General features: G+C 31.8%; 1 protein-coding gene across 1 annotated transcript in view; it reads right to left on the reverse strand.

Moving 5' to 3' along the window:
- Nucleotides 1-446: 446 nt before the first annotated feature.
- LOC129220815 (protein-serine O-palmitoleoyltransferase porcupine-like) overlaps nucleotides 447-13487 on the reverse strand; it is a 30971-nt gene continuing 17930 nt past the window's right edge. The window contains exons 5-8 of the mRNA XM_054855246.1: nucleotides 12180-12286; nucleotides 4342-4442; nucleotides 2636-2712; nucleotides 447-518 (exon numbers count right to left, since the gene is read on the reverse strand). Coding sequence (XP_054711221.1) covers nucleotides 447-518; nucleotides 2636-2712; nucleotides 4342-4442; nucleotides 12180-12286 — 357 coding nt within the window. The remainder of the gene's footprint in view (nucleotides 519-2635; nucleotides 2713-4341; nucleotides 4443-12179; nucleotides 12287-13487) is intronic.

Genomic DNA, 13487 nt, shown 5'->3' on the forward strand with positions numbered 1-13487 from the left:
TGCTATTTTTACTCCGATAAATGTCATAAGTTTTACGAAGGAAATAAATCCAACAACTTCTACCTGATCTAGAAAAATTCTAAATAGTTCCAATGTTTTTTTTCATGAAACTACCTAACACATAACTGAGATCGCAAACTCTTGTACAAAGCCGGAAAATATCGAATGAAAGTTACGAAACTTATAGTTTTTTTTTTTAATTTCTCAAATATTCGATTTTTGACCTTATTCCCTTTTCAAACCTGTCAATTCAATTAATCTACTGAGATACTGCACCTAGATTAATTTACCTAAGTCAGAACCCAAGTGGCTTCTTAACATTTTTCTTCATGAACATTCTAACTGGCACTACAAGCAAACTTGCCAGTGCTACATAAATAAGTGAGACATGGAACTGTTTTAAAAATTAAAACCGTAAACAAAAAACAAAAAGATGTTTTACATATTTACTCACCATGTTCAATGTATGTGTAAAATCCTAAGGAAAGAAGAACTGCTGCAAGCTGAAAATTTAGTCCCTGTAACAAAAGAGAGACATTTAATACAACTTAAAATGTGCATACATATTGATTTAATACGTAATGATAAAATATTTATTACTACGTAAGATGTATTTCTTTAAATTCTATCAGTGGACTTTTTTTTCCCTTGAAACAAATACAAACTTTTTAACAAAAACATATTAAGATCATATAAAACGCATGGCTAATTAGGTATGTTAGTTTCATCTTTCTTTTTCAAAACGTTTAAGATAATCGTCCGTCCATCAGGGGTGTAGGTAATACGTACAAATTTCTGAAATCAGAAAAATTAATTTGAATTGCACATCAGTACAAAATTCAAATTACTTCAAAATAAAATTGGTCACCAATTATTAATAAAAATATAATGGAATTTCTTGACCACCACTAGATAGGAAATTATAGTATGCTAATAATGGAATCTAATCCAATGTCAACAATGTGGGATCCTGAATTCGGGTCCTAGCCAAATGATATACACTTCTATAAGTCTCATCAACTGTTTACATGCTTGTCACATTTTCAACCAGTTTCAATCCATAGTAGTAAAAATCTGAGACTAAAGAAGGGAAGGATCTCATTATTTTTTTCTTATTTCCCATTGTCAACATAGAAAGGTGTGAACTTATGGATGTAAAATCATCGCACAAAAGCTAACTTTTAACTTTGTTTTTTCTCATCAGTTATATATACAAAGATAAGAAATGCTAATAACTAAAAATATTACACATGTAGGAGAGAATAAAATAAAGTGTTTCAAGAGCATTACAAAAGATAAAATATTTCTTTTTATTACCTCTTTTGTATCATAGGTACTAATTATTATGAGTTGTGAAGTAAAAGAAATTTAGACTCAAAATTTGATGCCTAGGATTGAGAATCCAGGCATCAAAATTAAGAAATTTACTAACAAGGATAACTTTACACCAGGATCACTTATTTCTTAACACTAAGAGGAAGTACTCCTTTATAAATTTAATGATAATAATAATAAAATTAATATTGTTCAAATGTGTTTTTTCCCCTTGGTCAAAGTCATGTACAAAAAAAAAATAATACAGTTCATCCTCGTTATCATGACACCTTTGGGATTGTCAACAAAGTATTGTCATAGTCGGAGTGACGTCATAACCGGAATAGTTTAAAAAACTCATAATTGAACATTGGTTAACCATAAAATTAGATTTAATGAAGAAATTAATACTATTTATGTTTTTAATTAGATTTAACTAATGCAAATTTAAACTATTGGTGAGTACAAAAATTATTCAAAATAAGAAAAAAAAACCTTTCACTTATTATTATATATTTTTTTCTTTTTTTTTTTTTCAATTCTGCAATACTTTCCAATAAAATTTTTGATAAATTTTTGAATAATATTTGTCACACTCCTTCCACAAAATTACCAGCTAGAAAGAAATCAATTCAAAACTCTTCACTTTTATCTGCAATTTGATTAGATTTTGACGGCTAAGCCTCACCTTTTGAAGGTGAAAAAAACCCTTTCTAATCCTTTTATCCACTTTAAGAGTTGTGTAGCCCTTTTCAATCTAATTAGGAGCCCCTTATCGCTTTTTCTCTCATGGGAGAAGCTTGTTGTTACCACATACAGCTTAAGGTGGCCATGCTCTTGCTCTTCTCTTGCTGTTTCCCTCGTCCAGTATTACAATACACCTGCTTTGAATTCCTTTCTATTGTCCCTCTAGTCAAAATCTGAAACATGTACCTTTCAGAACTTATCTACTCTCCCCCCACCATTCTCGAGGTGTCATGCCTGGTCGAATCTCTTGTTAGAGTCTGAAGTTCCCACAACAAACACTGCCAGATGTCTTCATTATTTTACTGAAAATGTTTCAATTGCAAAGAAATTTGATTCAGTCTGCGCAGCTCGAAGCGTCGTCATAACCGTAGTGGAAGGAAAAAAACTGTCATAAAATCCGGAGTCACTTAATATTAAAATTATATGGCATAAGTTCGGAACTTTGAAAAAGTGACGTGACATCCGGAGTGTCGTGAAATCCGGGTGTCGCGATAGCGAGGTTCGACTGTATTGCTCAAATGCGTTTTTTTTTTCTTTTTTTTTGTCTAAGTCAGAAACAAAACCTATAACTTACATGTAGCAGTGAGCTTGCAACATAAGTAAGCAGTACTGCAGCAAAGTCCCCCAACGGCTTTGCAGTTTTGAATACATCTAAGGGAAAATGTCAGTTAGTTCTCAAAGTTTGTATGAACATAAGTTTCGATTTTAATTCTTTGTGAGCATTGCCATAAAAATAAAACAAATGTAAGATTTAAGACTTGCAATTGTACAGATTATTAGAATTTATTGAATGGATAACATCAAGAAAACAGCTACTAATATCATGCAATAAATGGTGCATTTAGTACTAAACTCTCCCAAAAAGGTCTTTTAGGGACCTAATATTTAAAAAGGAACTTTTAGGAACCCAGCATTTTAATTTTTAACATCAGCTTAATATCAAGAAAAACATATTTAAGTGTGATTTCTTTATGTTGTGAAAAATGGAAGAAATCACATAAAATTAATCAGCTTTTATAAATGAAGTCTCATGATTTTTATAATAACTGAAAACATAAGAGAAAGTATCGGGCATATTGCAATACTAAAGTTCGTAGAGTGATAAAACAAAACAAACTCATCAAAAGCGTTTTATATTAACAGTAACATCTTACTATCTAGCTTACTATTCTACATGATCGCCGTTCAAATCTATGCTGCTCAAACTACTGCAACCCCTCTACATAGAAGTCTACCACCTGGAAATTAAACCAATCAATAAGAAGTCTTGGTTTTTATTGTCATTTTGAAATCTATGAACCAAGCCTTTCTTTTTTCTTCAGAAATTAGAAGCATAAGGCAGAAACTGTATTAAGGGGGAATTAAAAAGTTCTGAACAAAAATCTTGAATCTATTCCTTGGTTTTGGCAGCAGTGTGGGTATGTGCATTGTTGTCTCATACAACTAAACATCACTCACAATGGATTTCCCCAGCTGCAGATCCATTTGCCAACAAAACTCCAATCATACTACCCTCTTCACAACTGACTGCATCTCAATTGTCTCGTCCATTGCAGTCTGTCTTCACCGACTGGCAAATGACTACTGCACCAAAATCATTCAAATCTGGTTTCTTAAGGAGCTGTTAAGTAGCAGAATTTCATTCAGGCCTACCATCAGTTAAATATTGGTCAATGGACCTTTACTTTTGAAATACTCCTCATATATATTATACCAGCGGTACCGGCATGGCTTTGCCCATAGCAGAAAATTAAAAGGTCATTTGTTTTGCCTGATATATTTACAAATAGTGGATGATGAATTTCTTGCCAATTTGCTATGTTAAATTGCTCGCCCATGTTACAGTTCCACGTTATGATAATTTGCTCAGTAAAATGTCCTTTAAATTGGAATAGAAGAAGAACAAAATCAATTTTTCGAAAAATCAATTTGAGATGCACACCCTCATGCTACAAACTAATTCTGTGCCAAATTTGTGAAAATCGGCTGAACGGTTTAGGCACTATGCGCGTCACGAGAGACATCTTGACAGAGATCCGGACAGATATCCAGACAAACTTGGAGCTTTATTATTAGTAAAGATAATATTATTTTGCACCGAAGATGCAGTTTGCAGTTAATAAATTGAATGGCAGTTCAAAGCACTGAATTGGAGTTTTCAATGTTTTTAAATCTTACTTGTACCACTTTTACAGCAAGCCAAAGAAACCTGTTTTCATTTTACTAAATGTCAAGGCATGCAAAATAGTCAAAAGATGAACCAACAGATCAGTAACTCACATGTTTTAAGCCAGAAATGCATAGGGACATTCCACCAAATGACAACTTCTACCAAAGAGCGTGGAATTTCGATGTCTAAGGCAGATACAACAGAAGATATCCTAAAATTACATTTAAAGCTATTGATGCTTTGCTTTTTTTTTTTTTTTTTGAAAATGGACTGAGACATAAATGATTTCAGTAAGCAATTCATATTACTTTCAATGGCACAATTTAAAAAATCATGGAATAAAATCAAATAAAACATAGCTTTATACAGTACTCAATTATTCCTTTATAAAAAGTTGTATTGTTTTAAAACACAATATTTAAAGAAAAAATTCTAAAAAATATTTAAAATTCCTTGCTGATATGGGCTTTTAAAGAATTAGAGGATACCAGTACTGTAAGAAGTATTATAGGAATAAAAAATTACTTTTATTTTCACTAATAAAATTAGCATGAAAATGTTTCAATATCAGTCTTCACGAAATAAGTAAAAAGAACACTAGACAAAATTGAGTAGGTATTTCCAAGCAATACTGAAATCATCAGTTATTGATGATTTTTAGCTGCTTGTCTTCGCAAAGATACTTAATCAAAGGAAAATAGATGGGTGAATTGCCATCAGATTTTTTTTTTTTTTTAAATAAAACAAAGCATTCTTTCACAAAGTAAAAGCATTTCCAAGCTTTAATAAAATTTGCAATTATTTGTTTTCACAGGGTTTGTACCCAGTTTTAGAAATGAAAATGAAGGAGGTTTAAAGAAATAAATGGACCTTTTGAAGGACTACTTTTACCATGTCAAAACTGGCATTTCCTAATCAGTCTTAACAATATCACTTAATATTTTCTGAAGTATTTGGAATATTTTGAATAATTGGTAGACAACCCAGTTTATATTAACAGGCTATATTCCTTGATTTATAAAGACTAAGAGAGTCTCAATTTGAATGAATGAAGAAACTTCAATGCTTTAAAACCATTTAGTTTAACGTAAGATTATTTGCAGTAAGAAATAGTTAAAAAATATTATTTACAATAATCACACAAAGTCGCTGTACAGAGTATGTTATTTCTCAAGACAAAAACAAATACAGTAAAAGTTGCTTCTTTACCATGTTAAGGCTAGGAAAACAGAGAGCTCCAAATACTGCTTTCCTCTATACAGCAGACCACAACAAACTTTGGGTTATACAGTCATATCTGATCTCCATCTTCAAGTCTCCATTATAATAATAACCCATTATAATAATAACTCTAAATAACACCCATTAATTGAATTTTTGAAAAATAAAAAAAAGTGAGCTCTTTCTTCTATACTTAGAATTTTGAAAAATGTGGAGAATGGGGAGCAAAATTTTATGAAAGGAGAAAAAATGAAAATGAAATGGAGGAAATATAAATGAAATATAAATTGCAAAAAAAAAAAAAAAACCTTGCACCCAGTTTCATAATAATCCTGTCATAAGTGTCAAAATATGTTACACATTATCATTGAACTCTAAGTTATAAAATCATTATCATTAAAGTACAAATATATCAGTCATTATCTTTAAAGTCACAATAATAAATCAGTAGTTGGCATAAAAGTGCTAAAAATTTGCAAAACTTGCGAAGTTTTTTATTTTGAAAATCCTAGAATTTCACTTTAGAGTTGGCAAAATTCATAATTAATTGAAAAAATAAAAAGAGAAAACATTGAGAAACATGGTTTATTTGCCTTATAGCCCGGTCAAAATAGACCAAAAAAAAGCGAAAGTTCGGAAAAATTCCCATAAAGCTGAAAATTGGTACAGACCTTAAGAACATTATTATACATGAAATGTCAAAAGTCCTCATCGATCCGAGTGGAGCTAAAAATTTTATGCAAGGTCAAAGGTCAAAAAATCAATTTTTCATATATATCTCTTAAACGATAATTGTTAGCGAAAAAATGGAGGTTACAAAGTTTGAAAGGTATGCAATTGTGTACAAACAAGTGGGGATTCCGAGGATGGGTCCTGGGGGTCATACCTTCCACCCTAAAGCTACTAAATATAGGTTAAAATGGCATTGGAGACATATTAAAAAAAAAAAATCCCTTAGACCCCTTATTTGTACCCCTATTTGGTACTTTGACTATGAAATTAACACAAATATAGTTAAGGACAACACTAAAGTGAAGTGTCAGAAGTCCCCATCGATCCCGGTGGAGCTAAAAATTTTATTCAAGGTCAAAGGTCAAAAACCGATTTTTCGCAACTATCTCTTAAACGGTGTTATTGTAAAAATAGGGGATACAAAGATTGAAAATTAATAGATAATTAATAAATAATTAATAGATAATTATGCACAAACGGGAGGGGATTCAGTGGATGGGTCAAGGGGTCATACCCCTCTCTCCCTAAAGCGATAAAATAAAGCCTAAAACTGCAGTTCAGGGACTCAAATTTCTAAAAATTCACCCTAAAATCCCAATTTTTGTCCAAATATTGCACTTTGACTATGAAATTACCATAGAAATAATTAGAGACATCATTATAAACGAAACTTCAAACGTTCCCAACGAATCCCAGTGGAGCTAAACGTTTTATTCAAGGTCGAAGTTCAGAAAATCAATTTTTCACAAATATCTCTTAAACGGTAAGTGTCTTAAAATAGAGGATACAAAGTTGGAAAACTATGTATTTATGTACATACAAGCGGAGATTTAGAGGCTGTGCCTTGGGGGTCTTACCCCCCAGCCCTCCCCCCCCCCGTAAGCGACAAAATTAAAGCTGCATTTTGATGACATATTTCGTTGACCTTAAACCCCCTATTTGTGCCCTAAAATTACTTTGATCCCTTTCTGATAACAAGTACTTCCAAAACCAGAAACTGGATCTGCCCTAGGTGTTAAAAAAGCCCAATATTCGTGCTCCCCCCCCCCCCAATAAATGATAACATTCATAAGGTATCGCAGTTTTTGAAACTTGGAAATAGTACTGAAGCTCCTTTTCTTTCTTTCGAGTGACCTCGAGAAACTACACTTGACCGCTATGCCTATCCCCTCTTACGATTCACACCCCCCCCCTTCAAATTGAAAAGATCAAATTACATTCAGGGGAGAGTGGATGCGCTTAGATTCCTTTGTATGAGCAAAGTCAATCGCTCAAGTACTCCTATTAACAGGGAGTGATTCTTTGTTGTGAAAAGTCGGGTTTATTGATACTATTTTTGATATGAACACGTACCCTTAACAAATAATTCTTCAAAGATGCCGCAAGATTGCTTCATTTGCAATAAATCTTTGACTGACGGTGAAATTGTTACTATTGAACGTGGACTAAAATCTATAATTGATTCAAGTAGTGCAAGGAACGATGGGTTTGTTGAATACTTGAAAGACAAACAGTCGGTGGATCAGTTCATGTAGTGTCGCGAAATGTACACCCGAAACTGGGCATTGCGGCAGCTAAAAGACAACAAGAGACAGAGGCCAGTACATCTATGAGTAGTCCACCTTGTACTAGAGTCCTATCAGGTGAGACAACATTTTGTTTTAAAAACTGTTAATTATTTTGTGGTGATGAAGCAAATGAAGAGACTGAAAAGAAAAAACAGCAGAATATACGGCGTAGAATTTGTCAAGTTGCTACTCTTTCCTTTAAAGATAATATTCTAAAGATTGCACATAATCGTTCAGATGACGTAGCAGAAATTGTTATTGCACGCATACAATATGAATACGATTCAGTTGCTGCTGAAGCGGAGTACCATTCTAATTGCTACACTTCATTTCTAAAGCGTTCTGTAGGTCTTAAAGCAGGTCGTCCTGAAAATCCCGCTGTTACTATGGCGATGACAGAAATATTTGATTATATTGAAAATAATGATGATTGTCAGTTTTCACTGTAAGAACTAAAAAATATTTGTAAAACTGAAATCCCAGATGATAAAACAATCAAAAACAGATTAAAGTTAAAGTATGGCAATAGAATGATTATAACCGAGAAACGTGGAAGTTTAGCAATGATTTGTTCACACTCAGCACGATATACTGAACAAAGCTTGGTACGAAAATAAAAGAAAAAAAAACAGCAAAAGAGGAAAGATTTAGGGTACTAAAGACTGCGGCAGAAATTATTCAAGAAGATATTCAATCTGTCGTGTGTGACACTAACAATTATCCCCCGCCATGTCAAATGTTTGAAAATATTAATAGTGACATTCCGGAGTCATTGACTTATTTTTTGGAGCAAATTATCTTAAAAAGAAAACGATCTAAATTGGAACATTTGAAATTAATATGTACTAGTGTCAGCCACTGTATTATGGCTGCTGTTCGTCCTAGATCTTTCATCTCGATATTACAATTGGGTCTCTCAGTTTTTTTTCATCGACGATTTGGATCTAAACGTTTGATACAAATTTTCTCGTCTTTTGGTTTAAGTGCTTCGCATAATGATACTATGGCGTATGAGGCGGCTACAGTTTTTAACCATCAGCCACATATTTTACCACCAGAAACCGGGACATTTATTCAATACGCAGCAGACAATACTGGTATTAACGTACACACTTTAGATGGCCATAACACTCTACACATAATGGGAATAATCCAAATTATTACTCCTAGAAGTTCAGTTTCAGCAGAAGATCCTTTATCGCGAATGAAACAAATTATTTCAGCAAAAGATTTTGCAGAAAAAGCTCATGTGCCAACACAAGAGTACTACAATAATGGTGTAGTAGGAGATAGTAAAATAACTGCTCAGAATTTTGCTTATGAAAGTGATACAACTTCTTTCTTACTCCGGAAAATAGATTTGTTATGGTTGTATGGGAAATGGAATAATTAATCGCTATCAGGTTGGAACGGTTATATTGAAGGTTTAACAAAGAATAATATGGATTTTTCAATTTCGAGAATTTTGTTCTTACCATTTATTCAATAACCTGCAAATGACTACAATAGTATATACACTACTTTACTTTGTGCTTTGGAGAATACAAAGCATTACTTGTTACTTTTGATCAACCTTTGTATGCAAAGGCTAGAGAAATTGTTGCTGATGCACCTGAAGAATCTGATTAGGGATAATAGGTACTGAGAGGCACCTTATATCCGTTAAATAAGGGATAATGTTGTACTTGTTTCACCATTTTCACTTAATTTGAACCAGAAAGAGTTGAACTTCATATAAAAACGTCTTTTCAACATATTGTATAATTTACAAATTAATATGCGCTTTTTATAATAACAGTTATGTTTTGAAATAATTGCAAAATAACAAAAAGCATTTTTTGACCTTTGACCGTGCATAAAATGTTTATATTAAGTGGGATCGATGGGGATTTTTTATATTTCATTTATAATTGTGTATTTTGTGTCTCTGCCAATTTTCAGCTCTATGTGAATTTTTCCGATTTTTTAAGTTTTCTTTGTTTATTTTGACCTTTGACCTTCCATAAAATTTTTAGTTCAAGTGGAATCGATGGGAACTTTTCATATATCATTCACAATGATGCATTTAAAGTCTGTACCAATTTTCAGCACTGTACGAATCTTTTCAATTTAAAAAAAAAAAAATTCAATTTTGACCTTTGACCTTGCATAAAATTTTTAGCTCCACTCGGATCGATGAGGACTTTTGACATTTCACTTATAATGATGTTCTTAAGGTCTGTACACATTTTCAGCTTTATGGGAATTTTTCCGAACTCGAATGTCTATTTTGACCGGGCTATTAAGATCTTAAATTTAGCAGAAATAGCCATAAACATGTAAAAGTTGCAAGTACGGCATTTCATTTAGCTTTAGAATGTTGTGATCTCAATGCTCTACAATAATCTCTTTTGTAGTCCTTCAACGAATTTGATGATTCAAAGAAGAATCACACAGGCAAAAAGGATGAAACTGAGAATAGAAACTAATTGCACTGTTTACATACAATAATTGGATTAAAAAGGTCAGCTGGTCAATCAATACCTGATGCCAGATGTCAAAGCTGTGGCTTCCGACATGTAGCACACAAAATAATGGCTGGATCTGAATGATAAAGCATCACGATAGGCTCCGATCCACCTGAAGGGAAATGACAGTTACATAAGCATACAAAATACAAGAAAACATGTTAGTGCATGTCCATAAATATTTCCAGGGTGAAATTTTTAGGATTAAAAGTTAGGCATTAGGCAGCAAAGACTAATCGCCCCCCCCCCCATGTCCCCATCCAAGTTTTATAAGTTGAAAGGAATCAAATTTTTTGCAGAGAGAAAAGGTAAAAGTATTATTTCATTACGTCAACCATTGTGTTTTCCCGTTGTCTTAAAGTTTGTATTCAAAAATGTTTTCCCCCTATATCTTCAATTTTATCGATACTTGAAGAATCAGTTATTTTTTCTACTAAAATTAGATGCTCCAAATTTTAAAAATAGTTCCTCAAGTTTTGACTAATCAAAAATTCTTTCAATGGCAGAATTACATTTTATAAAGGAGGACGTAAGTTCTTAGACTGCTTTGGCAATATTTTTGCCGGTGTTGAAACACCCAAATATTTAAGTTTTTAAAGCTAAGAAAAATTTTCATATGTGCTTTTAGAGACCATTCTTAGTGCCTTTCTGTACTTTCTAGTCTTGCATTGTGTAGTTCACAGTCTCAAAAGTTTTAGGAAATCCGAAGACTTTACTTGCCAATCCATTATAGCTACTAAAATAAGAAAAGAAATGAAAGAATTCGGCAAAAATGTAAAAATTAAAGGAAAAAATAACATAAAAAATAACTAAATAAATAATAATAAAAAAATGTATAAGAGCTCAGAAATATCTTGTAAAATATTATGACATAATCGCACACCAGTTTGGATATGCTGTTAATTAGGGATGTAGCAAATATTCACTTGGTATTTGGTATTCTGCTTATTCAGCAGACAAATTGATAATTGGGTTTGGTCCAATACTTTCATATTCTGCAACCACCATAAGCAAATTTAAATGTTCAGCATTTGGTAAACAAACTCTTTTTTTTTTCTACATAATGAATGAAAGTCATGGTATAGTAGAATTTAAATTATTAGAGTTACTTGCATTCAAAGTAATTATAAAAAAAATTAATACACTAAAATGTTAAATTTTGTTGTTTTTCAAAGTTTTTTTTAAATCTTAGGACACATAACCTTACTATTACTAACTCATATCAAAATAAAACAGTAAATAAAAATTTGAAAAAAAAACAACTTAATATTAAACTCATAAATATGCAAAGTCAATAAGCTATAATTTTTTATCTTTAGTATTTGAAAAGATGATAAATAATATATAAAGGAAACATCTTGATATTAAGTTTTGCAGTATTTATGTTCTTGAAGTTTTACCCTACATGAAATATTGTAAAAAACAAACGAATTTTAAATTGGTCATTGCCATCAAAGTTTAACTACAGTAAATTATGGCACAGGCGTGCTGCATTTTCACGTTGCAGCCTATTACGTTTTGGCTCAAATATTACCTGCTTCTGAAAATACACATTTATTATCATGCTAGATGGTGCAGATATAACAGTTAAAAAGGTTAGCTAAATATTTGGCATTCAGCCTCATGTTAAGTTTGAATTTGAACCAAATATTCCGTATTCAGTGCACCTCTACTGAATTGAACTGAAATTCTTGGATAGCCAAGATAGAACAAATATGTCTTTTTACTCGTCAAAATTACAACAACAAATAATAATAATTATTATTATTATGAATAGTGGCAAACATCTAATTGAGGGAGAAGTATATTTTGGTACATTGTGGATGTGCAAACAGAGCAGCAGCACCAGTCGCAAATGTGAAAGTTATTCAAATTTCTCAGATTAGCATTTAGTTGAATAACTCAGAACAGTTTACTCACTTCCATCCAGGTGAATAGAAGAACCATGATGTCCAACACGTGGAAATACTCAGAAAACCAAAACTGAAAATGAGGCTGCGAATGATTGATGAAATCCAAGAGAAATCCTGAAAAATAAAACAAGACATGATACACAATAAATTCAGCAACAATGTCACAGCATTTCCGACTATTCTGAAACCCTTATAATCATAATAACTAAGTCAATGAAAATTAACTAAAAATAAAAAAATAATAATTAAATAAGAACAAAAATCTGACTGCGTATAAACAAAAAAAAAAAAAAAAAACTATAAAGCAAAAAATGTAAGCCCAGTAGTTTAGAATGTTATTAAGTACTACTGAATAACTACACCATCGAAATAGTTTTATAATCGATATACGCATAAGACAAATCATAAATTCAGAAGCAGAATAGAAGGATCAACAGTCAGGACTCACTTCTTTTTGACCAATCAAGGACCCAGTAAAATTTGAATGCTTCAGTAATTCAATCAAAATTAATAAATATTTAAAGTAAACTAATAATTCCAAAATACATATAAACATTATGTATTACAATGAACAGTTGTACTAACATAACATATGGTTTTTAATAACTTTTTCTTAGTTTAACTTTACATGATATTGTATGTTTTATTTATGTATATGATACTTTGCTGTTTTTCTGTGATTTTTACAGGGCACATGCATATAATGTAATCAGCCCGTATCACAGGGGTTAAAATGAATTTGAAAATTATTTAACAAAAAAGCTAAAACTGGGGGAAAAGTTTTGAGCAAAATGCTAAAATTCAACCTAGGCATTTTTGAAGAAATAAAAGTGCAATAGGTAATATTTTTGAAAAATTTGAAATGAAAAATTCAGAATTGTTTTTAGTATTGAGGGAGAATTTTTTTTTAAAAACCCCAATAATGCATTTGTTGGGAGACATAATGCTCATTAAGACGAAATATTGTTGAACTTAATTGCAGTTTATATATGTTAGCTAAGAGTTATAAATAAGATTAAGTTCAATATTGCCATGCTTGCCTTCTTTCTCCGAATTGTGTATCCTCCGCCCCCCCCCCTTTCTTTTTCTTATTATACTGGAGTAAAGAAGGGAAAATACATTGTCCATTTTCGCATTTTGCGAAAAATGGGACTGCAGCGGAAACCCTGCTGCATCAATATCATTTATATTCTATTTTATTTTCATAGCAACAAATTATCATATTTCACCTTATGATTGTAAATATCATTCCTACCTAAATACCATTTTAAGTACGTACATACATTTTTACACAAACTGTATACATAAGCTATGA

The sequence above is a fragment of the Uloborus diversus genome, chromosome 4 (genome assembly GCF_026930045.1).
Source record: "Uloborus diversus isolate 005 chromosome 4, Udiv.v.3.1, whole genome shotgun sequence".
Taxonomy (NCBI): Eukaryota; Metazoa; Arthropoda; class Arachnida; order Araneae; family Uloboridae; genus Uloborus; species Uloborus diversus.